Here is a 27,981-nt window from a genome sequence, read left to right as displayed (position 1 = left end):
AGAAAACCAACGAAAATGTTATATATTAATTTGGGAAATAAATATGTATATACATAAAAACGTAGAGTAGGTCCTAGATTATTGTTATGCGATGAGATGAATTCATATTTTTGGTGACTAGGGTTGTTTTTTTTGTGGTAGTTTTTTTTTGCCTTAGTTGTCACGATAAATTAACCAGAAAATAGAAATTTTATTTAAGCTAGTGCTGAGGTTTTTCTCGTGACGACAATCCTAGAGCTTCGGCATGTTTTCTGGCTTTTAATCTTAAATCGGCAATGCTGGAGTTTTTATGAGCTACGGCTAGTGCTGCAAACTCCAGGGGGTATTGGGGACACAATATACTTGGTGTATTTCCTACAGCAACAGCAGCGGCATACTGAAACAATGTAAATTAATACTAACTAACTATACCTTAATTCTTCTTAGTAATATAGGTATATAAATATGACTTCGATCATAATAGGTGGGGCAAAAGTACCGCTACCATTTTGATTGCGCGCCATCTTGGTTGTGTAATGTTTAGTTCAGTTTCGTTTTAACCATTATATTGTGTAAATGTCCAAATTTTATTATGGATAAATATACGCCACAGGAACGTGCAAAAATAGTGATAATATTTATTGAAATTAATCGTTCCATTATTGCCACTCAGCGGAAATTGCGTCAAAAATATCCTAATAGTCCAGTGCCTTACAAAACCAAATTTACATGCAAATTTTCGACAGTACGGTACGGCAGTAGACAGACCTTGTTCTGGAAGACAACAGACGTCTCGTAACGCTGAAAATGTGGTTCTGGTGCGCGATAGTATTGCAGAGTCTCCGGAAACATCAGTTCGAAGACGTGGTTCCCAGTTACACAATTCTGCAGGCAGTTTAAGGCGAATTTTGAAAACTGATTTGAAAACGTTCCCGTACAAAATTCAATTAGTCCAAAAATTGCTACCGAGAGATCCTGATTTACGAGTTGAGTACAGTAATATCCTAAGGCCTACTGTCTAGTGAAATAGAAGATTTCTCGTCTAAATTGTTAATGAGCGATGAAATCCATTTTCTTCTCAGTGGCCACGTCAATAAACAGAAGAGTCGGTTTTGGGGAATACACAATCCTCAATTAATTAATGAAACATCATTGCATCCACTAAAAACAACTGTATGGTGTGGCATACATGCTGGAAACATCATTGGTCCCTATTTTTTAAAAATGACCAAGTTGTTGCAGTTACTGTTACAGCTAAACGATACCAAGACATGACTCGAGATTCTCTTGTGCCTGAAATGGAACAGCAATGATTAGAGGACATGCGGTTGCAGCAAGATGGGGCCAATTCAGTTATTGAATGACGTTCGTCCACGAAGACTAATTTCGCGAAGTGGCGATTTAGCATGCCCAGCCAGATCTCCGGATTTAACAGCACCAGACTTTTTCTTATGAGGTTTTTTAAAATCAATAGTTTATGTGAATAAGTCCCGAACGATTCAACATCTTAAAGACAATAGACGTGACGAAATTGAAGAAATTTAGCCTCAAGTGTTGCAGAATGTCATGAAAAATGCCTTAAAAAGAGCCGAAAGTTTCATTGCGAATCACGGTCACCATTTAGTCGATATAATTTTTCAATCATAACGAAAAAAAAAATGTGAAGACCGAATAAACTTTTTATGATAACCAAATTTGCATATCTTTTCTCTGAGCAACGTTATAGGCAATCAAAATGGTAGCGGGACTTTTGCCACATGTTGTCTATAAACTGGGCAAAAATATTCGAATTCAATAGTATGTTGTACAGGAGCAATATTTGAAAATATTTCGGAACAACTATATTAATTTCTACTTCAATTATCTACTAAAATATTGAATGAAACCAGCTCAAAATAATGCTATTGTCTTCTATTCATTTCATTCTTAAGTCATTGATTACATTTGGAGATTTGTATTATGGACGAATGCTGCACAGGATAATTAGTGACATGTTAATTACGCTTTATTGGAAAAAATGTATGAAATGGTTGAAGTTGAGCATGACGTCAAACAGCACGTTGCATGATTTACTTCGTTTGCATTTTCGCTTACCCTTTGAAGAAAAGAAATACTGCCCTGCAATATTCCTGGATGGCTCACAAGCTTTTGATCGGGCTTGGCATTTGGGATTAATCTGTAAGATGAGCAAATTGTTACCGCGTAACTATTGTCAATTGCTGGAGTCATATTTATTCGGAAGAAAATTTAGAGTATCGCACGAAATAGCGTTCTCGACATTTAAAAATATCTCGGCTGGAGTTCCACAAGGTAGCGTCTTAGGACCTCTCCTGTATCTGCTTTACACTGCTGACATTCCAACAACATAAGAAACACTTCTTGGAACCTTTGCTGATGACACAGTTATTATGGCAAAAGATATATCTCTGCCTAGGGCAATAGAAAAACTGCAAGTGGCAGTCAACAAAATCTACAAATGGACCAAAGATTGAAAAATTCAACTTAATAGCTCCAAATCTGTCCACGTTAATTTTGCATTAAGGAGAAATAATAAAAACTTAATTATATCACTCAATGGATGCCCGATTCCTCAAGCAGAATCAGCAAAATACCTTGGAATCCATCTTGACGGTAGATTAAATTGGAAGCATAATGTTAGACAAAAAGCAAAACACATTAGAACCAAAATAAAACAACTATACTGGTTAGTCGGAAGATACTCTCAACTTGATCTAAAATCAAAGAGGTTGATCTATAATACAATTATAAAGCCAATTTGGACCTATGGGGCAAATATGTGGTTGCACTAAAAATTCAAATCAGTTAATCATACAGCGCTTTCAAAACAAGATTCTTCGATTGATTACTAATGCCTATCGCTATGTAACCAATGAAGAACTGCATGATGACCTGGAAATCAAATGGATTTGCGAAGTTGTGCAGGATTTCGCCTTGAAACACGAAAGAATATTATTAAATCATTCTAACGTGGAAGCAATACAACTGCTGGACAGCGCACAGGATGTCAGGAGATTGAAACGAACAAAACCATACGAACTTGTGTGAACATTTAGTGTGTATTATTAGTGTAAACTATAGCTATAAGTTAATAATTAATAAATAATTATAATTTTATAATTGAGGAATACATACTGATGTATTTTCTCGTACTCGTCTTGCTTGTTAATTAATACAAGCACATAGGAAAAGTAGTAATAAATTAATTCTAATAATAATAATTAAGATTGTACTAAGCGTATCTAATAAAGATGTTATAAAAAAAAATTTCGCTTACCCAAAGATAACAATATTAAATATTTTTCGTGATTATTTAGAAAATCTAGTATTACCTGATGAGCCGCAGAAATAAATGCAGAATTAATAGCAGAAAATGCCGTTCCTTGCTGCGAAAATGACGCAGACGATAATCTATCATAGTTCGACAATCCTACAGCTCCTGGAGTTAATGTTAAACCCCTCAAGGCTGGTACGTTCATATAAGGTATAACTCTGCATGGTTCCAATGGCGTACTTGAAGGCGGACTCTGATTGTTCATCATTATTCCTGCAATTTAAACAAAATATAGCAAAAAAAAACAATGGAATATATAACTAGGCAAATGTCCCGAGTTTTAAAACAACTGAACACATCAAACCAGACCACGTAAGAGAATATATGGCATCTTGCAATACGGTTCATGATATATTCATGGCCGGCTAGAATTATGAGGGTTCTAGTTTTGCCTTAAAGATGATTTTACGTTACGAATTGCCGCCTTCTCTAAATAATTTAATGTGTTAAGTTAGATTTATGGTTTTAGCTCGACGGACCAGATCTATTTTATCTTAACCTCAAAAAACGTTCCGGGCTAACATTTTTTTAATACACGATTGTTAAATGTATTTTAGTAACATTTTTAATGCTATTTCGTGTATTTTGTACAATAAGTTGTTGTACAAACGAAAGGGAAATGAAAAAACAGATTGTTAAAATTTGATAATGGATTGATATTTTCAAAAATTACTTTATGGTGGTGTTAGAAGGACTAAAAGAAATAAACTGGATGCTAACTATTCGTACTTGGATTCTTGAATTGCTTTCGGAAGCTGGTATGTTATCTTCATGCAAGATTATCTTATTCTTCAAAAGGTTACAGAGGAATACACATGAATGAATGTTAGATCCAAGATTTTAAAAAATAGTACAAGAAAAAAAATGGAAAAAATATTTCAACATAAGAATAAGTATTACGAAAGTTTAGACTATTATGAGTGTCATTAGTTATCAAAATCAAGAAATACGACTGCAGAGTGATCAGTTGGTAATAGTTAGAATAATATTGTAAACAGATAATAGGTTTAGGTAGGTATTAAGCTAAATTGTATCTACATTGTAGAATAAAAAATACGTGTAGTAGATAGGTTAAATAAAGTTTTTGTTTATTTTTATTTAGTTATTACTATGTCCATATTTTAATTTAAAATGTTTTTTTTTGTGTTAAAAATCAAAGTTTGGTTATTTTTTAATTTTTAATGAGTTCCTTATTTATTTGTTTAAATATATTTTATTTTTCTCTTTTTAGCGTTGGATATTTATTCAATAAATTTCGCAGTTATTTTATTTAATATCACAATGAGTAGGCTAAGTAAAGGTGCAGCCCGCATTACGAAAAATAGGCATAAAGAAACAGCTATTGAAAATAAAGAGCGCTTCCAGGGCCCGGGGTCCGCTACCTCGTTGACTTGGCAAAATGTTCTAACTAAACTAGAAAAACAAAAAAATACTGTCCGCGTCAGGAATCGATCCCGCAACCACCAATTGGGAGCTAAACATTTTAACAGTTACACCATAGAAGCAATAGGTCACGGAGTTTCTACGCTGGCTTATATACTATAGATAGTGTTTAAAAAACAAACTGAACGGCTTTTGCACGGAACGACTTCACACAGCTATCTGATTATTTTATATAAAAAATATGTGAAAACTTTGTAAGTGCCTTTAAAATTTGAGCGTTTCCCTCGATTTCCTAGGAACCAGCTTGGGTTTAGAAGTATTAAGTAGGCCACGAAAGGCCATGGTAAAACAATGTTTAGGAAACACTGCAATAGACTAAAGGAAAAAATTGTGAAATTATTGTCATTTTCTTGTGAAATCATTTTTTGATACTCTTTCATCGAGTTTGCTATGCTCTACGTATTATCCATACCTTCTAGAGATTTTTCTGTTATATTTTAAAGAGTCTTTATTTACCAACGAGGGTTTATACCAACTGGACCTACTGTTTAACGTGGGCTCCGAACCACGGTCCTTGCCATTAAGCCAGAGGACTGGGCTCATTTTCCTTGTCGGATTTTACACTCTCGCCTATTGGATAATCACAAACATAAGTTTACGACTATGCCACAGCAGGACTCGAACCTGGTAACGAATCCCTGGAAAAATGGTCAGTTTTATTTTTATTATCGAAAGCACTTCCGAATGATTTGTACGAAATTATGGCATTGCAGTTTTTTTATATTAGGGTCCACAGAGTGTTATATAAATTAGGGAAGGATCTGGAGTCAAGCCCCCAGCAGAAATCTGCGGTACATAATCGGATTTATATAGAGAAGCAGCCTAAAAAAATACCGCTAAGGCGAGAGTTTTCAATCAAACGAAATAATTCCCCCTGAGTGCAATTTTCCAACATTCAGTCATTCAAATGGCGAGCATAAGATGACTGGCCGCCCGAGTAGGATATCCTCTGGGACCACTAAATTACACTTACCGACTCTCGCTTACTTCAACACTTCCAAGGGCGTTACATTTTTACTTTCTGTGTTGCCGTTATACAAGCAGAAAAAAAATAGCCTCAAAATTTATTAAAATCCTTGCAATATATTTAGATTATAAAATGCTTAAGCCTTAAGCACCTTAAAAATTCCTTTTCTAATATAAAATTTCAATTTTTACTGTTATTCGACTTCATCCTTATTAAAATACTATTCCATCTACAAAGATCTGAAAGAAAAATGTATTCAACTTTATTAATTTATTTCTAGATTAGTTTATTTTCGTATGTTGTATTTTGTTCGTATTTTTCAATAATTGAGGTTCTGTCGTTGTAAATTCAATGCTTTATCGATAATATAATTAGAAGAAGAATATTGAGCTTTTTCAGGTTTTAAAATAATTTTATGGAGATTTTGCTTTTATAAGCAGTTTGCGTTTCAGATAGAAAACTTAACGACAGAACTTGGGTATGAATATAGTTAAAAATAGTTTCTTTATAGTTACACGATCTATTATAAATCCTTTAAAAATAAATTAACAGTCTTAGCAGAACTTCCGGCTTTGCAAAAATTGAAATGTTTATAAATTTTAAAAATTAATACAAACATAATTATTGTTATATAAACTTTTTCCCTCAAACATAAGAAATTGATTAATATTTGTGGAATAACTAAATAATAGTTATTGACTGACAGTGGAATTATATTAAATGGATTTATGTTTATTTATTTCATTACCATAACTAAAATAAATTGGTTATTCCTCTAATAATAATTTTTCTATTATTCGTCCACCTGCATTTATTTATTTTAATCTCGTATATACGTAAGTTATTGTGATCCAGATCAACAAACAAAAAAACTAATTAAGATCAGTCTGAATATATTTAGATTTAAATTAAAAAAATGTTTATATTTAGAAATGTAAATTATATAAATATGAAATTAAAAGATAAATTTGTATTTCATATGGTTTTTTTAGTAAGTACTTGAATGAATTAGTTTTTCAAGCACTTGCGTTTCAGATAGAAAACATAACGACAGAACTTGGATATGAATATAGTTAAAAATAGTTGTAACATAGTAAAAATATTGTAAATCCTTTAAAAATAAATTAACAGTCTTAGCAGAACTTCCAGCTTTGCAAAAATTTAAATGTTTAAAAATGTTAAAAATTAATACAAACATAATAATTGTTATATAAACTTTTTCCCTCAGATATAAGAAATTATTTAATATTTGTGGAATAACTAAATAATAGTTATTGACTGACAGTGGAATTGTATTAAATGGATTTATGTTTATTTATTTCATTACCATAACTAATATAAATTGGTTATTCCTCTAATAATAATTTTTCTATTATTCGTCCACCTGCATTTATTTATTTTAATCTCGTATATACGTAAGTTATTGTGATCCAGATCAACAAACAAAAAAACTAATTAAGATCAGTCTGAATATATTTATACTTAAATTAAAAAAATGTTTATATTTAGAAATGTAAATTATATAAATATGAAATTAAAAGATAAATTTGTATTTCATATGGCTTTTTTAGTAAGTACTTGAATGAATTAGTTTTTCAAGCACTTGCGTTTCAGATAGAAAACATAACGACAGAACTTGGATATGAATATGGTTAAAAATAGTTGTAACATAGTAAAAATATTGTAAATCCTTTAGAAATAAATTAATAGTCTTAGCAGAAGTTCCAGCTTTGCAAAAATTTAAATGTTTAAAAATTTTAAAAATTAATACAAACATAATAATTGTTATATAAACTCTTTCCCTCAGATATAAGAAATTATTTAATATTTGTGGAATAACTAAATAATAGTTATTGACTGACAGTGGAATTGTATTAAATGGATTTATGTTTATTTATTTCATTACCATAACTAAAATAAATTGGTTATTCCTCTAATAATAATTTTTCTATTATTCGTCCACCTGCATTTATTTATTTTAATCGCGTATAGGCGTAGGTTATTGTGATCCAGAACAACAAACAAAAAAACTAATTAAAATCAGTTTGAATATATTTATACTTAAATTAAAAAAATGTTTATATTTAGAAATGTAAATTAAATAAATATGAAATTAAAAGATTAATTTGTATTTCATTTGGTTTTTTTAGTAAGTACTTGAATGAATTAGTTTTTATAGCGCTCACAACCTGCTTTAATTTAACTTTACCATGGTACTTACACGTAGTCAATATTCCCATTTCAACAATATATAATAAAGTGAATTTATACGAGGCAGTGATTTGAATTAAAAAGGTTTCAATCGTCAGTACACAATTGAAGGATTAAACTAAAACCTATCTTTGTTAGTTAACTAAAGTGATTACCCGTGCTACATTTAAATATGTCCCGCCAATGCTGAATCACAGATTTTGTTCTCACCCCAAGCTACGAACGGCCCCAGCACATCTCCAAATTACATTTGCAAATAGGGGTTAAGTCACGTTTATTCATTTCAAATATGAACTAAACATGTTACCTATTTATTCATTGCTTTGCTTAGCCACTCACCCCTAAAATACGGATTATCTAACAGGATTTACTAATTGGGTGGCTCCCGTATATTGGATAATTTACTTCTTTTCTCGGTTATGTTACTTTCATATAAGAAAAATATGCTTAATTTGTGAGAAATGTGAAAAATTGTTTATTTAGAGTATGCTCCTTCACATTTCTTTCATTACTGTTCGAACTCATTCATATCCTTTCATTTTTTCGTCTAATTTAGGAGTTCTTAATATAGGTATATTGTAAACTTTAAACTTCTTTCGTATTTGTTAAAGAGCTTTATGATGAAAAAATGTGGTTGTCAGAAGAGACTGGGTTTGGACTAATTTCTCATTTAATTGTTTTCACATATTTTGTAGCGTGAGGACCTTGTTATTCTATAGATTTGTATTTATGGTTGTAAATCGAAGTCGTTTAAACATCAACGTTGTCATTGCAACAAAATTATTAAAAGACGGCTTGGTGGCGCAGTGGTAAAGGTGACAGGACGGTTCACCTACTGTTGCGACGTTGCACTAGTCGCGGGTTCGAATGCTCCTGGGGCATGGTCGTAATTTTATGTTTGTGATTGTTTAATATTTGCGATTGTCCTAGGCAAGAGTGCAAAATCCGACAAGGAAAATGATCCCATTCACGCCAGTAACCAGGCTGGTTAAGACCGGATGTCTTCTGGGATGATTTTTAAGTTGGTCACTCGCCAGTCGGTAGGCTTATGCCGAAGACCGTGGTTCGAAGCCCACGTTAAACTGTAGGTCCAGTCCAGATAAACCCCTAGTTGGTAAAAGGAGACTTTAAAATATACATAAAAAAGTCATTGAAACAACATCTAATATAAGAATTAACTTTATCATATAAATTCTAGCAATATCACGCTACCCTACAAGTATTCCTAGATATGCAATAAATAGATATTTGCCTAATATCAGAACCCCATTTGTCAAAAGAATCCTTTATAAAATTTAGAGGATATACATTCTATCATACTATATATCCAGCTAACACCGCAAGAGGAGAATGTGCAATAATAATAAAAAAGTAAAAAATTTTCCACCATCAAGAACCCGGGCTTAGTACAGCAGAAAATCAGGTAACAGCAATAACTTTTAAATCAAGCAGATACAAGGTTACAATAGCCGCAATTTTTAAAGCTAAGCAACCTGGGAGAAAAATTTATAATTGGAGGTGATTTTAATGCAAAAAATACAAGATAGGGATCCAGAATGACAACAACTAAAGGCAATGAACTGCATAAAGCAGCTACTGAACTAAAATGTAGTTACATGTTAACTGGAAAACCAACTTATGCCAATACTATATGACGACTGATCAAGAGAAAACCCCAGACCTGTTAGATTTCTTCATGGTAAGAAACATAACATCCAACTATATAAAAGTCGAAGAAAATTTTGAGCTAAGTTCAGATCATACGCCAGTGACTCTGACGTTGAGCGAAAATATAATAAGAAAAGAAAGAAACCCAACGTTAACAAACAAGAGAACAGATTGGGAAGGATTTGCTGAAGAATTGAACAAACGAATTCAACTAAATATACCCCTTAAGACAACTGAACAATTAAATCTTGAAGCAGAAAAATTCGTAGTAGATATTCAACAAGCTGCTTGGAATAATACTCCAGAAATTAAGAGTAAAACTAAAGGAATTAATTATCCAAAAGAAGTGAAGGAAATGGTAGCTGAAAAACGTAAATTACGAAAAAAATGGCAACAAAACAGAACACCTGAAAATAAAAATTGTTTAAACAATATAACCCAAAGGCTGAAAAGAGAAATACTGGAAATAAAAAACAAAACCATAAATGACTATCACAGAAATTTAACAGATGATAAAGAAACTGATTACTCACTCTGGAAAGCCACAAAATATCTAAAGCGCTCATGTGGGAATTGGGCACGTGACAATCGCCAAAAAGCAGAAGCATTTGCTAAATATCTAGAAAAAAATTTCAATTCAAATGAAACTTATATTGAATATAATTTGTTGGACATAGAAGCTGAAAATTCGATGATTGAACTAGTCACGTCGAAAGAGTTAATCAAAGTTATTAAAATTGACATTAACCCCAGGAAATCACCAGGCTACGATTTAATAACAGGAGAATTACTGCAAAAACTACCAAGAAAGGGAATTATAAAACTCACCAACTTGATCAATACAGCATTTAGATTAAAACATGTCCCAGACATTTGGAAGATGGCGGAAGTCCTAAAACCTGGGAAGTCACCAAACGAAATAAAATCCTATAGACCTATATCACTGCTGCCAGTAATATCTAAGGTTTTTGAAAAACTCCTGTTGAAAAGAATAAAACCGATCATAGAGAGAAAAAAAAAGTTTAGGTTTATTAACAAGCACTCAACAATTGACCAGGTTCACAGAATAACAGATGTTATTGAAAAAGCCTACAAAAGTAAAAAAGTATGCTCAGCTATATTCTTAGACGTAGCACAAGTCTTCGATAAGGTTTGGCATGAAGGCCTTGTTCATAAACTACAGAAAATGCAAATACATTACAACCAGAATGTTTAGAGTCAAACAAGAAGAAGCTTATTCTACAATAAAAGAAGCTAAAGCAAATGTACCACAAGGGAGTGTACTGGGACCAATGCTTTATCTACTTTACACTTGTAATATACAACAAATGGAAAATATCACGATGTCTACATTTGCTGATGATACTACGATTATAGCTGTCGGAGACAATAGTGAAGAAGCCTCACGAAAATTACAACAGGCAAGTGACAATATAAATAATTGGACACAAGCTTGAAAAATAACAATTAATGAAAGTAAATCTGTACATGTGCAGTTCACCTATAAACAGACAGTACAAGCACCAATAACATTAAATAATACTATCATTCCATATAACAACAATGCTAAATATCTCGGAATGAATTTACATCTTGCATCAACTTCGCTGGATAGAACATATAAAGAAGAAAAGAAAAGAACTGGAATTGAAATATAGGAAAATGTACTGGCTAATTGGAAGAAAATCACAATACATAATAAATTGCTATTATATAAACAAATATTGAAACCTATATGGACATACGGAGTTCAATTATGGGGATGTTCTGCAAAGAGTAACATAAATAAAATACAAATTTTTCAGAACAACGTCCGGAGAGGTATTGTGTCCGCACCCAAATACTATAGGACTCATTACCTAAAAATCGAGATATACAGATACCCACAGTCAGTCAAGAAATCAAGAGAATTGCAAGGGGGCATGAGGAAAGATTCCATTCTCATGAGAATATTGAAATATTGCAATTTTTGGATACCACCAGAACAGGACACAGACACAAAAGAATCAAACCATCTGATCTTGTGTAGTGAAGTGCATATATTACAAAGTTCAGCAGTGACATGTATAAACATTATTTCACCAGAGACTGAGTTAGGGCCGATAGGTCCTCCTAGTTATATACCTAGATTTAAGTTATCATAAAGACAAATTGTAGGTTAGACGGAAACGACTAGTAACAATGTATTAATTAAATAATAAAAAAATATATAAATTCTTTTGTGAACATTGAAAATAAACTTTTTTAGGATAACCGGAGCCCCATATTAGTTGATTTAATCTAAATTTTAACGGTACTACTCGACGTACTTACCTTTCTGCATTTGGTTTTCGTGTTTCCGACATTTGGCACGTCTATTTTGAAACCAAACCTGTAACGAAAAGGAAAACAATCAACGATAAGAATGATTAAATTGAGAACGGTGAAAACCGAATCCAGATTGTTGCGGATCATTAAATATATTATTTGGCTTTCGTTTCTTCTCATTCACTTACAGCCAAACATCCACTTCCTTGAGTTTAGTTCCGTTTAGACATTTAATGGACTATAGCAAATGAATAAATATATACCTTTCGATATTGTAAGATATAAAAAAGGTCATATTATAACTAGAAATATCGATATATAGATATATCGATATTTTTTTAGCCGATATTTTTCGATATTTTTTCAGAATAAATTAAATGTAATTATTAATAAAACTTTAAAATTGTCTAAAATTGTTTAAAGGTTTAGCGAAATCTATTACTTAATTTTAAAGATTTAAAGATAAAGATCAAAAATATCACTACTTCCTAAGAAATTTAGAAAAAATAAATATTTTTTGGTCTAATATTTCACTATTTTTATTTTTCCTTAAAAATATCGATATATTTTTTTGGAAAAAATCGATATTTTTTATACTTATTGCAAAAAAATACCGAAAACGATATATCGATATTTAAAAAAATAATCGTAATATCGATATTTTTTTCGGTGGCGAACACCCCAAGGATATAGTATAAGATCTATGAAGAATTGAATTTATTTTAACGCCTTAAATCGTTTAAATACTGAAAAACTCGGAGATTTTAAAAAACCAATTATTATAGTACCGCCTATTAAAAATGATCGAGATGAATGGGTTCGACGCAACGATGGAAAAGCTGAATTATTCCCAAAACATTTTAATGTATTCAACCGAACGATACAGAATCTACAATGGATAGGAATCCTGTCTATCAGCCCGATGTAGCTGTAAATTCGATTTCTCCAGTGGAAGTTGCCACAGAAATTTACAACAACCTCAATCCTAAAAAGGCTCCTGGATTTTTCATATATCTGGTCAAGCCTTTTTCGGTATAATTACCAGTTTGGATTTCGACATAACTTCTCAACAATCGACCAAATGCCCTTTAATATGCCTGGACGTCTCACTCGCTTTTGACCGGGTATGCCATTTGAGTTAATTAATTAATTAAATTAATCTAGAAAATGAGCAAATTGCTACCACGCAATTACTGCAAAATTGCTGGAATCATATCTTTAAAAAGGAAAATTTAGAGCCTCACATGAAGGGGCATTCTCAACATTTAAATCTATATCAGCAGGAGTTCCTCAGGGTAGTGTCTTCGGACCATTCCTATATCTGCTTTACATACTGTTGATATCCCAACAATAAAAGAAAACGTACTTGGAACATTTGCCGACGATACAGTTATTATGTCAAGAGATAGAACTGCAGGAAAAGTACAAGTTGGACTAGAGACTAGAAAATACAGCTTAATAGCTCCAAATCTGTCATGGTTAATTTAGCATCACGGCGAAATGACAAAAGCCTCATTATATCACTTGACGATTGCCCGATTCCTCAAGCAGAATCAAAGTCAAGTAACTGTTTAACTAACCAACTGGTTAGTAGGAAGATACTTTCAATTAGACCTAACATCAAAAAGATTGGTTTATCAGTAAATCATAATCCCAATTTGGACATATGGGATGCAACTATGGGGTTGTATTAAAACATCAAAACAACTAGTAATTCAGCGCACCTGGCACCAGCGCAGTTCTACTTTTAATTACCATTGCTTATCGCTACGTAACCAACGAAGAGCTACACTATGACTTCGAAATCAAATGGATATACGAAGTGATCCAAGGTTTCGCCTTATAACATGAAATAAGGTTGCTATATTACGGAAACATGGAAGCAATACAGCTAGTGAAGAACACGCAGGATATCAGAAGATTGAAGAGAACCAAACCACACGAACTTTTTTAGTGTATAAGTGTCTAACTTTAGCTACTTATTAGCTAGTTTTATTTTAATTTGGGAAATATTAATTGTGTATTAATGCAAGTACAACAAAACAGTAGTAATAAATTAATTTGTAAATTAAAATTGTACTAATCATATCTAATCTAAGTTGTAATTAATAAAAACAAAATTAAACTAACAGGAAATAATATTTTGAAACATGTGTTTTGTCTTCGCTAACATATACGAAATATATGGTGTTAGAGACACTTATTAAAATAATAATATTTTATATTTATAGAAAAAAAATCATAATTAATTCACAATCCTTATATTATAATCAAATATTAATATTCAATTATTGTGATGACAAATGAATCAGTATTAAAATTTGGAAATGAAATGTTTATGTTATTTTTAATTAAAATAATTATGCAGGTATTTTTTTGTTATTATTGCAGTAAAAGAATAGAAAGAATATTGAAATTGAACTGACATTTTATTTTTAGAATAATTATTTTTCTAACGATGCAATTTTGTGCGATTTAAAAGTTACTGCTTGGGATTAAGATTTTTTATGATTCGAACGATTTTACTGTTGTAAATATTATACGAATTGTGTAAAAAGCGTCAATATCAATTTATTAACTAGTATGTGAGGGCTGTAAGTGTTCGGGTAAACCATTTCGTTCAGTTGAATGGCTTTCGATATCAATCACGTTTAATGCCCCCCTTAATGTCGTTAATCTACCACTTAATCGATGCTACTTGCTAGATTTCCACTCCCTACACGTCATACGTATTCATTAGGAAATTATCAGCTAATAGTGGCATTAGTCTGAGTATCGCAAACACAATGAGAAAATTCGTCCTTTTTCGAACGATTCTTTTAGGGACGCAGAAGAACACTTTGAAGTTAAGTGAATTGCTGGTGATTTAAGGATCATCGACGGTATGCTTTTAACATTTTCTTTTCCCCGACGAAACAATCGCTTATTACTCAGGTCGTTTGAAATCGAACGCCATTTTACCGTCTCACTAATAGCCTTACCTGAACTCTAGCTTCGCTTAATCCAAGCCTTTGACTTAACTCCTCTCGCATAAAAGCGTCGGGATAATGTGTCTCGTCGAATAATCGCTCCAGCTCGTTGAGCTGCTCTAAGGTGAAGTTAGTTCTGGATCGTCTTTGTTTCGTGTTGGATTTGGATGAGTTTAGTAACGGCGATGAGTGTCTGGATATCGAAGGCACTTCATCTTGATTCGAATCTTCTCTGGAGTCTATTATATCTGGAAAGAAACTCGTATTAACCGAATAGGTACAGTTTTTTTTTGGTCGAATGTACTAAATCTGGCTAATGGAAGTTATATCAGATTTAGTTTTTGTGGAATTATATTTAATTTTTTTTATTACTCTTAGTAGTTCCACAATCTGCCCAGAGGGCAATAAATATTTATATTTGTTATGCTTATATCATATATACATGACATGTAGAAAATCACTTCATTATGTGATCTCCTGTATAAAAAACTATTTTAATTAATTAGTCTTATTTTAAAGCCTATTCTAAAGCCTATTTATTTATCCAATAATCAGATCGGATGGTGTTAGACGTTTTAATCTACGCGCTTCCCTGTCAGTTCGCATATTTAGCTGATTAGTGAGTAACTACGTTGGGATGTACTGACACCTTTTCGAAGTAATTCACACAAACGCATTGAATTACACTCGTTATTGGTTCTAGATGAATATCGCGTTGTATCACTTCATTTGAAACATAGTACGGAGCATCGGCAACATTTTATTTTGGAACCGTTGCATTAATATTTTGTTATCTAATGATAACTTGCATTTGCGCCCGATAAGCCAAAATATTTGGTAGAGTTTAAGTCCAAGTTGTGTCCGTTTGGCGAGTATGTGCTTCTTACAAGTTAGGCGTCGATCTAGGTACATACCAAGATATTTAGCATTCTCTGCTTCCGGGAGTTGACAATTATTGATATAGACTGATGGACATGTTCTTCTAAGGAGCGTAAAAATTATGTGACTGGATTTTTTTGTTTTTGTTGGTTTTATACGCCATGTTTTCAACCACTTATGTATTTGATTTAGTTGTGTTGGTAGGTTAATTGATGCTATGGCTGGATATTCATGAGAGGCAAAGAATGCCGTGTCATCTACGTATGTATGGTAGTTATTTTTATTGTAGGTAGATCAGCTGTGTACAGAAGATATAGTACTGGACCCAGTACACTACCTTGCGGAACTCCTGAATATATTGCATGTAATTCGGTATGTTCATCGCCTTGTTTTATAGGAAAATAACGATCTGTAAGATTTTAGTAGCTCATAATCCGGATGAGGGAGAAGTTTCTTTAATTTAAGCTGCAATCCCGTATACCATACTTTATCAAAGACCTGAGATATGTCTAGGAATGCAGCTGACCAATATCTTTTGGCGTTTAAGTTCATATTTATTTTATTAATAAGTTTATGGCACTTAATCTATTCTTCCATACTTATTGCTAAACCCAAATTGGAATTCCGGAATGACCTTTCTTTTTTCTATTATACAACTGAACCTCTTTATGTACAGTTTCTCAAAAATTGTTGAACAAATCTTCGCGTAATAGTTCGGAATACTTTTCGGTTGTACCAAAACATCCGTCAATTGCTTCAGTGAACTAAAACTCCTCATAACGGTTGAATTATAATGAAGTCTAATGATTATGCTGGGCAAGGAAGATGTTTTGATGATGCTATGATACACCTAAAACCAAGACTAAACCTTTTTGGTTATAAGTATGGGCACATTATCATCTTGAAATATAGCAGTGTTTGTCAGCAATATGCTAGTCATAGTAAGCACTTGATCATTGAGGATGTTTAGTTTTTATGATTGTTTTATCATTTCTTTCACAGCTAAGTGCTGGTTTCCGATGTAAAGGATTTCGCAATGACAGTCCTTCCACGAATGTTAGTTTTGTGGAGCTTCTGCCGTATTGCTTTTGTCGAAACAGTATTACTCAAATGAGTGTCGAGTTCTGCTCTCATTTGTGCCCCAAGGAATAGACATTTCACTGATGAAACTATTCACACTAAAATATAATTTGGAACACTTGGTTTGAAGACTGAGCAGTACATATGGACAGTATTATTTACACGGACGCAGTGTTGGTGGCACGGCATATTATTTTATCTATCAATTTTTTTCCAACAAATTCTTCTTTCATACAGTTTTCATTTGTTACTTCTAACTGATAAATTTAGGGTGGACGAAGAACTGATGGAGAGCCTGAATATGTGATTCAATACATGGCTATTTTATTTTTTTTTTATTGACAATACTACTATCAAGCAAAAAATAACAGTTAAACTAATTGAAATACTATTAGGTTAAGTCATTTTCAACCATTCTCATAATATTACTCAATATGATTTGCAACTTCTATGTGAAGTACATGATCCTGCTTCTTTAACTTCATATAAAAATAATGCCATTTGTCGCTATTGATATTTAAGATTAATTTTCTTAGAGCAAAATATTCTCTTGATGTTTTAAGTTCCTTCAAGTAAAATTAAATTCTTTTGTTTCAAATAACTGTCAATATTTATAGGATACAATAAATTAAAATCAATAATATGTGATATTAATAATGTCATAACAATAAAACTCGTTTTATTTTTTTTATGTCAGAGTAAAATGTAGTTTGGTGTTGTGTGATGGGCTTAGAAGCGTAGAAGACGGAAACAGGATGGAAAATAAAGAGAATCACGCCGGTGGGGGGTGGAGTCTATCAACGGCATCATTTAAATTGCTAAAAGGGGCGTTTTAGTTTTTATCCGATCAAATTCAGTTCAACGCAATGTTGATTCAATTTGTGTTTTGTTTTCAATTTTGTCGGAGAAGGACCTTTATTTTATCACGCACTCGGAAATGGCAGAGTTTGATTTGCCTTGTCCGTACAACAAGCGTTCATTGTGTGGCTTTTATTAGATTACCATTGATTTCTGTCACGTTGATTTTACCAAGTTCATTGCATCCAGCATACCGAAAGCTACTGCAAGCTAATTTATTGATCACAGTGAATTGTTATTATTTTACAATCAATATAAATTTATTGGTAAAAAATTATTGTTTTATATGTAAAGGTAGTTAAAAAATTAAACTGGTTGAAGTTTAAAATTTATTGATGCAGTTTTAGAGGCTAGTTTCATGATGATCACCAAAGTCGTTTATATTTTACATAAACTTGATAATATTCATCATAAGCTCATGAAATATTTTACCAAATCTTCACAGTGTATTTTTTGTGAAGAGGTGTAAAATATTTGATCATTGATATAGAATACCAATATAGACACGGGGGTCATCTTATCCACCAGGTTTAACATCCAGCGATCGTTTCCGCATTCCAAATAAATACAAAATTGAATATTTATTGTGAAGGCTTGTCAATCGTATTTTTAGCCGGCTTGGTGGCGCAGTGGTAAAGGCAACATGACGGTCCTCCTACTGTTGCGACAGCCGCGGGTTCGAATCCTGCTCGGACATTGTCGTAAATTATGTTTGTGATTGTTTAATATTTGTGATTGTTTTAGGTACGAGTTAAAATCCGACAAGGAAAATGATCCCAGTCACGCCAGTAACCAGGCTGGGTAAGACCGGATGTCTTCTGGGATGATTTCTAAGTTGGTCATTCGCCAGTTGGAGCCCACGTTAAACTTTAGGCCCAGTCCAGATAAACCCATAGTTGGTAAAAGGGGACTTTAAAATATGTTAAAAAATCGTATTTTTAAAAATAAATATCGATGATAAGAAAACGACGATCAAAGTATGTTGAATTGACAGGTAGTGACATTGGTAGATAATGTAATGGTCAATTTTCATTGTTAATAAGATAATGTTCATCAAAGTTTGATCAGATATTTGGATACTGAGGACTAGATAATAATACTGAGGTGCTATATATTTTATAACAATGAAGCTGTTTTGTAGATATTATCATATTAAAAAATCTTCGTTTAAATCACCAGACTGAAGCAAATAATCAATTATCAGTGCTTCCTTTGTTTGTTCTTAACTTATGTTGGTTGACATCGCTGTATATTTAAACACGAATATGAGGGGTATGTTAAATTTAATTAAGTAATGTTTGAAGAAGTAGTTATTCATCAAGGAAGTGTAAAGTTGACTAACCAATAATTAAAACAAATAGAAAATAATCGAGAAATTGACTTGAAAGGTGTAAGTTAAAGAGGCAATAGGAGACTGAGGGTAAATCCTTCCCCAGGGAGGTATTAACGCACCAAACAGCCGAATTTAATGCCTCCGCTTCCCGAGGGTTGTAAAGTTGCAGGATGGTGTTCAGATTAATTTAATTCTATTAGTTTAATGAAGTTACAAAATATGCTGGCAGCACGGTCTACAACGGACGGAAATCTTAAACGATTTGTTGCAGAACAGAGGGAAACGAATGCCTGTCTAGCTTGGATCGCTTAAGTAATTGACCAAAGTGTTTTTTTCTTCACCCTCTTATATCGCATAGAGTGGTTTGTTATGATGCTTCGATACGGATTAGTAGCAGGAAGTTTTCCTCTTGGATTGCTTTTTTCTCCACTAGTTTTCCTTTTATCTAATAGAACTTAATTTAGTTGAAATATTTCTTTCTTGACTGTCTTAAAACAATCAAGAATCTTTTTCTTCTATTTCATAAAAAATGTACTTAAATTAGTACAAAATAACACTTGACAAAAAGAGAAGACATTTTTTTAGTTTGTTTATAATATTCTAGTTTAGATAAAATATATTCTTGTCTTAACGCCTTTGAAACAGTCAAGAATATTTTTCTCCTATTTCATAAAAAATGTACTTAAATCAGAACAAAATAACACTTGACAAAAAGAGAAGACATTTTTTTAGTTTGTTTATAACATTCTAGTTTAGATAAAATATATTCTTGTCTTAACGCCTTTAAAACAATCAAGAATCTTTTTCTCCTATTTTATAAAAAATGTACTTAAATCAGAACAAAATAACACTTGACAAAAAGAGAAGACATTTTTTTAGTTTGTTTATAATATTCTAGTTTAGATAAAATATACTATTGTCTTAACGTCTTTAAAACAATCAAGAATCTTTTTCTCCTATTTCATAAAAAATGTACTTAAATTAGTACAAAATAACATCTGAAATTTGTATCTATATATAATTTATGTACAACATTGTTAGCTCTCATATATAAAATTTATTATATGAGTTCACTTTTGGTTGTTACTATATATGATTATTATAATTATATTCGAGGGCAAATTACGATAAGCATCATATATAAAATTTTGTTATGCAACAATGAAAATTGTATTTAAATTACTGGAATTGTTTTAGAGAATTATATGGCACTTGTATCTTTATTATTAATATATTGCAGTACAAATTATGTTAGGCATCATATATGCATTTATATTATAAATTCTTGAAAATAATTATAGCAAATATTACAGTGAATTAAGTTTCAGTTGTATATTGCTATATACTCGTATGATATACAATTTATATGCAAAATTAGGAGTACAACATAACATCTGACGTTATTTACTTATTAATATTCATTAAAAAAATATATATAATTTTTGGATGAAATATTCATGTCCCAACTCTCTTAAAACAATTTATCGGTACTGATAAATAATGTACTTAATTAGTACAAATAGGTAATGTACATATATGTAATAAAAGTAAATGAATAATATTTCTGAATATTCAATAGTTCTATTTTAAAACAAATATAAAATTTTAAAAGGTTAAGCTAGAACCGTAACTTAATTAATTTAACCGAAAAAGAAATGGGGAAATTGTAAAAGCTTATGCAATAACATTATTAAATAAAACCTGAGAAAAGAAGAAAAATCTGTTGACAAAACTGGGAAGCGACGCTAGCAATAAAATGGATTTCGGCTTATTTCGTAAAAGCCAGCTGTTAAGCAATTAAGTTAAAAAAAAACTCTCTGCAAATTACATCAAGCCGCCCTCAAGATTTTTAAAGCACCTTGGGAATTGCTAGCGACAAATTTGTCTCCCAGATAATTAATTGCGTTTTCTTAATTAAAGTACCTTAAAATTCCTAAATGTTGTATTCTATTACTTTGGCTCATTGGCGTCCATACAATATTTGTAGTTTATATTTTATTATTTTATCAATATTATTTCACACTAAATGAATCTTATCTAAAATATTAGTTAGAATTAGATGTTATTAATATACTTATATAACTATAACGTGCAAATGTTATATAATGAACTAAATTGTCTATAATTTTATTATTTATTACATTGTAGTGCATTTTAAGATTAAATATCATACATAAACTTATGAAAAGTAGTGATTTAATTTTTTGTACTAGAATACTGGTATAAAATCTTACAGTGCCATTTTTAGACTATGTATCATATATAAAACATTGTTATAAACTACTGAAAATAGTTATAACAATAATGGGGATACTACATGTCTTCATATTTAGGTTGCAACTATTGAGGAAGAATAATTTTCAAAAAATATTACAGTTTTAGGTTAAGTATCATATATAAAATTTTGTTATAAAACAATGAAAATTATTATAAAATTACTGGAATTGTTTTAGAGAATTTTGCATATAAAAATTATTATGTGAGTTAAATGTTATTACTATATATGATTATTAGATTGGAGTACAAATAATGTAAATTATCATATATACATTTTATTTGGAACAATGAAAATTGTTGGAAAATTCCTGGTATTATTTTAGAGAATTCTATGATAAACTGCTATAATATATTAGATTGGGATAGCTTTCATATATAAATTTTGTTATGTGAGTTCACTTTTGGTTGTTACTATATATGATTATTATATTGGAGCAGCAATTACGATAAGCATCATATATAAAATCTTGTTAAAAAACTATTAAAATTATTATAAAATTACTAGAATTATTTTAGAGAATTCTATGTTACTTGTATTCATATATAATGTATGTACATCCTTGTAAGCTCTCATATAAAAAATTTGTTATGTGAGTTAACTTTTGGTTGTTACTATATATATTTATTATATTGGAGGACAAATTACGATAAGCAACATATATAAAATCTTATTATGGAACTATTAAAATTATTATAAAATTACTAGAATTGTTTTAGAAAATTCCATGCAACTTGTATTCATATATAATGTATGTACATCATTGTAAGCTCTCATATATAAATCTTGTTATGGAATTAATAAAATTATTATAATATTACTAGAATTGTTTTAGAGAATATATGATTATTATATTGGAGCAGTAATTATGATAAGCATCATATATAAAATCTTGTTATGAAACTATAAAAATTATTATAAAATTAGTAAAATTGTTTTAGAGAATTTTATGTAACTTGTATTCATATATAATGTATGTACATCCTTGTAAGCTCTCATATATAAAATTTGTTATGTGAGTTGACTTTTGGTTTTTACTATATATATTTATTATATTGAAGGACAAATTACGATAAGCAACATATATAAAATTGTTTTGGAGAATTCCATGCAACTTGTATTCATATATAATGTATGTACATCATTGTAAGCTCTCATATATAAATTTTGTTATGGAATTAATAAAATTATTATAAAATTACTAGAATTGTTTTAGAGAATTCTATGTAACTTGTATTCATATATAATGTATGTACATCCTTGTAAGCTCTCATATATAAAATTTGTTATGTGAGTTAACTTTTGGTTGTTACTATATATATTTATTATATTGGAGGACAAATTACGATAAGCAACATATATAAAATCTTATTATGGAACTATTAAAATTATTATAAAATTACTAGAATTGTTTTAGAGAATTCCATGCAACTTGTATTCATATATAATGTATGTACATCATTGTAAGCTTTCATATATAAATCTTGTTATGGAATTAATAAAATTATTATAATATTACTAGAATTGTTTTAGAGAATATATGATTATTATATTGCACTTCATTATTATTCATTGTTAAGCATCATATATAAATTGATATTAAAAATCTTTGAAAATAATTGCGATAAATATTACACTGAATTAAATTCAGTTGTATATTGCTATATACTAGTACGATATGCAATTTATACGCAAAATTAGAATAATTGTACAAATTACAATATGAAATGAATTAAAATTATCTGTTGTTCTGTTTTTCAAAGATAATAAAGTTTGAAAACGCCTCTGGCTGTCGTGGAAGTTCCATAAAGAAGAAATAATTAGTTAATTGCCTCTTATAGGCAAAGATTTTCTCCTTTTAATCCTGGACTCTAAGGAAAGGGTATATTAAGTATTATTCGCGCGGATTAAGCATTCAACCTGTCTGTTATTTACTCGCAATTAAATTGTTTTCTCGTTTCCCGTTTTTAAAATGGAATTCGGCACGAACAAAAATAAACGGGGAACAATTTAAATTATTCACGAATACTGCTAAGAACTATCATTCACGATAGCTCCCTCGCAAATCATGACGAAAATATATGCGGTCAAACTATTTGACGGGGATTTATATCATGACAGAATATTCCACGCAAAATTGAATTAAATATGCTTTTGATGCAATTAAATTTTAATTTATTTTGTCCCCTTTCGGTCGAAAATAGAGGGAGTTTTTGGACAGACCAACTTAGATATTAATCTTTTATGAATGGGGGATGAAAGTGCAATTTGTAGTGGTTAAACCAAGTAGACATTTATAATCTTAATAGGTTGTTAAATCTGACAATGTCGTAAAGCTGTTGTTTTACGATTTTGCCATGCAGCTTCATATTAAATTATGCAGATTTACTGGTCCGTTAACAATTTCTAATTATCTTTGTTGAGATGCTAAAATTGTCGAATACAGTTTTTAATTGCTCTTGTAATGGCTTATTATTTAGATATTAGCGCTATAATATTACATTTTCACTATTGGAGATTCAAAAAGTATAAATATAAAAAGGTCTTAAAATATTGCGGAAGAATTACATTAATCTGTCAATAAAATCTCTTTTAACATTAATATAATTTGATTGAATAAATATTGCTGTATCAAGCTATCGTGAGAATATGTATAAAGTGATATTGTAAATGGTGAAATAATGGTATTTAATTATTTTATTTATTAATTTTTTTTAATATCTTAAATCTTATCTTTTTTTATTAACAAGGGTTTATCTGGACTGAATATAATGTTTAAGGTTGGCTCCAAACCACGGTCCTTGGCATTAAGCCTACCGACTGGCGAGTGACCAACTTAGAAATCATCCCAGATGACATCCGGTCTTACCCAGCCTGGTTACTAGCGTGATTGGGATCATTTTCCTTGTCGAATTTCACACTTTTGCCTAGGATAATCATAAATATATATTTAGGATCATGCCCCAGCAGGATTCGAACCTGCGACTATCGAAACAGTAGGTGAACCGTCCTGCCGCCTTTACCACTGCGGCAATGATTTTATTAAGGAGGTTATTAAGAAGCTATCGCGTATAGATTTCATTGCAACGAAATTTAAAATATCATTATTATGATGATAACAAATATGTGTTTTTAACAGTTGACACCGGAGCAACATTTTCAAGTGGAATTTTAAAATATAAAATGATGGAATTAATTAAGAGAATAACTCTATTTCGATGTCTCTAGAGGAATTTAATGAAGTCTCATTTGATGGCATCATATTCCAATTATTTCAACAACATTTACGAAGTACAGATGCAAAAGATGAGGTGATGGGATCGAAAGAGAATAACTCCATTAAAAAAGATATTTGGATTTCTTCGGAAGAGCTGAATGAACGTCATGAGATATGTGGATATTTTCAGAACACGTTGGTGACAATATAGTTAGATTATAGTAGAAATATTTGTAAAATGGAATTGTAAAAAATTAAATGGTGTAAAAGAGAGATATTATGATCTCTCCATAAGAATTCAATAAACCACGATACACTTCCTTTTCATTCCATATTTGATGCTTGATTATTAACTATTGTAATAATAATAATTGGATAAAGTTGAATTATACAAGATGAAATGATGGAATTCAAAGGGAATAACTTCATTGAAGGAGTTTCTTGTATAGTCCCAAAAGCAGTGGATGAAGCTGAAATAGCTTCATCAAAAGAGATATTTGCATCTTCTTAGAAACTATGCAAATTGTGATGATCCATATTTGATGACAATACATATACTGCTGTTGTATATAATATGTAATAATATTTATGAAGTACACCTGAAAATTAAATAAAAAACTAAATGATGGAAATGACAGAGGAATAATTTATATTAAACAATAAAAGAGATACTTGTATCTACACAAATTATTATGATTACATATATTATGTAACAGTATTTATAAAATTCAAGTATTAATAAAATAACGGAAGTAAAAGGAAATAACCTTACTAAAGGAGATACTTGTACCTCTCTCGAAGCTGCAGATAGAGCTAAAAAAATCGTAATGATTCGGATTTCATGGCAATAAATATTTGACAATTAAATTTAATTTAAAATAACGTTTATGAAGCGGAAATATTTAGGAAAGGAAATGAAGGAATTGAAAGGGAATAACTTCACTAAATGATATATTTATAGCTTCTCGGAAATTTGGAAAGAAGCTAAGAAAATTGATGATGATATAAAATTTATAACAATATAATGTCTCTGTTATATATAGCGTGTAATAATGTTTAGAAATTCGAAATAATAATCAGAAAATTAAATGACGAAACTGAAAAAGAGTAATTCTACTAAAAGAGATACTTGGATCTCTTCAGAATAATTGAATGGGCCGTTATATATAGATGTTATTATTTCATGTTATTATTCATTTAATAAGAGTTTTATGAACATCATTATAAACCCCATTAAAAAGATTTTTAGATATATTCAGAACAATATTTGATGATACTCTATTACAATTACAATAACAGGATTTATGAAAACGAGTTGTAGAAAATGAAATAGTGGGATTGAAAGATATTTATATATTCACAAGAATAAAGCAAAACAGGTTGCCTTTTCATTCCATATTTGATGCCTGATGATTGACTATTGCTATTTATAAAATTGAATTATACAAGATAAAATGATGGAATTTTAAGTGAATAAGTTCATTTAAGGAGTTATTTGTATGTTATTTGGCTGGAAAAATAACTTTTTCCTTATATTCTTTTTCTTGGTGACGTAATTTGAATAATTTTGAAGATTCAATGAATATATTTCTGACTATTTTGAAAACTTATATGAAGTGGGACAGTTGTTAGATAATAAATATGCTGATTAAAGAAGATATCTGGATATATCTGGAAGACCTAGATGCTTTTAAAATATATGATACCAATATTTCTATTGATGATTTGGTGTCATTATATACTACTACAATAAGCATTAATAAGGATTTGATCAACATAACTTACAAAGGAGATATTTGGATTTCTCCAGAAAAAATGAATGAACACCGTTATATACTCCATTAAAAGAGATATTTGGATATTTTCAGTACAAGGATTTGGTGAAACTATATCATAACTACAATAATAAAATTTATGAAAAGCAACTGTAGAAAATTAAATACTGGGACTGAAACATATTTACATCTCTTCACAAGAGTCTAAACACATTTCCCTTTCATTCCATATTTGATTGACTGCTATAATAATATTTATAAAGTTGAATGATACAAGATGAAATGATGGAATTTAAAGTGAATAAGTTAATTGAAGGAATTATTTGTATGTTATTTGGATATAAAAAGATAATTAAGAAAATTATTGATATAATAAAACTATTTTTTTGTTGTAGATTTGATGACAATATATTTCTGACTATTTTAAAAATGTATATGAAGTGATACAGTTGTTAGATAATAAATATGTTGATTAAGGAAGATACTTAGATATACCTGGAAGACCTAAATACTTTTAAAATATATGATGTCAATACTTGTATTAGTGATTTGGTGTCAATACATTTTTGACTATTGTAATAACAGTAATAATAAAACGAGCTGAATGAACATTATTATCGACTCATTACCAATATATTTGGATCTCTCCACAAGAATTGAATGAACCAAAACACATTTCCTTTTCATACTATATATGATGCCTGATGATTGACTGCTATAATAATTTTATAAAGTTGAATTATACAAGATGAAATGATGGAATTTAAAGTGAATAAGTTAATTGAAGGAATTATTTGTGTGTTATTTGTATATAAAAAGATAATTAAGAAAATTATTGATATAATAAAACCATTTTTTTGTTGTAGATTTGATGACAATATATTTCTGACTATTTTAAAAATGTATATGAAGTGAGACAGTTGTTAGATAATAAATATATTGATTAAGGAAGATATTTAGATATATCTGGAAGACCTAAATACTTTTAAAATATGTGATGTCAATACTTGCATTAGTGATTTGGTGTCAATACATTTTTGACTGCTGTAATAGCATTAATAAGGTGGTACTTGATCAACATAACTTACAAACTTTGTTGTCATTGTGTTCATCCTCACAGATGTTATCCTGATTGTTGTCCTCTTTTTTTTCACACCGAAGAGTCTCAGGACACGATTTCGAATCATCCAAATCTACTGATCTATCCGCACAAAACTTATTCGAATCGGAGCTAAAGACTGGTCCGTGATCTTCGTTTTTTTCGAGTTGATCGTCGGTTGGATGTAAACGTAAATCGATGCAGCCTTGTGTGTTCGATGGTGGCGTTTTCTCGATATCCGAAATGAGCCAATTTTTTGGTTTTTTCGCGGCCTGATCCTCGCTAAGGTCCTTCTCGGACTTGACACTGGGCGACGTACTGTTATTCTTCACTTCATAACTCAAATTTAAACACTGCTCTCCGGCATTGTTGTTATTTTCGAATGACTTCGATACAAATTGTGTTAATTTGTCCATGATTATAACGATAATCTAAAAGTATGTTTAGAAGGATCATGTGAAACTGAATAACCATTTGGAGTCGGGATGGTTTCCATGGAAACCCTAGGGGTTGCGGTTTGCTGGAACTCCACCCTTAATTAGGACGGGCGCCTCTGCTATTGGCGGGCG

General features: G+C 30.6%; 1 protein-coding gene across 1 annotated transcript; it reads right to left on the bottom strand.

The window, feature by feature from the left end:
• Positions 1-102: 102 nt before the first annotated feature.
• LOC143197799 (uncharacterized) lies at positions 103-27,828 on the bottom strand. The gene is made up of 5 exons (XM_076406560.1): positions 27,402-27,828; positions 14,909-15,144; positions 11,934-11,991; positions 3,330-3,544; positions 103-376 (listed from the first exon to the last, which is right to left on the bottom strand). Exons 1-5 carry the CDS (start codon positions 27,826-27,828, stop codon positions 200-202), a joined length of 1,113 nt encoding a protein of 370 aa, XP_076262675.1. The 3' UTR covers positions 103-199.
• Positions 27,829-27,981: the final 153 nt, after the last annotated feature.

The sequence above is a fragment of the Rhynchophorus ferrugineus genome, unplaced genomic scaffold (genome assembly GCF_030347505.1).
Source record: "Rhynchophorus ferrugineus isolate W39M unplaced genomic scaffold, kcgeb_rfMv2 rfM5, whole genome shotgun sequence".
Classification (NCBI taxonomy): Eukaryota; Metazoa; Arthropoda; class Insecta; order Coleoptera; family Curculionidae; genus Rhynchophorus; species Rhynchophorus ferrugineus.
This window is presented reverse-complemented; position numbering and strand designations above follow the sequence as displayed.

Coding starts and splice junctions, on each gene's coding strand:
- LOC143197799 (XM_076406560.1), bottom strand. CDS start 27,828: ATGGACAAATTAACACAATTTGTATCGAAGTCATTCGAAAATAACAAC. Junction 15,145..27,401: donor ACACAATGACAACAAAGTTT/GTAAGTTATGTT, acceptor GTTTCTTTCCAG/ATATAATAGACTCCAGAGAA. Junction 377..3,329: donor TTATTTCTGCGGCTCATCAG/GTAATACTAGAT, acceptor ACATTGTTTCAG/TATGCCGCTGCTGTTGCTGT.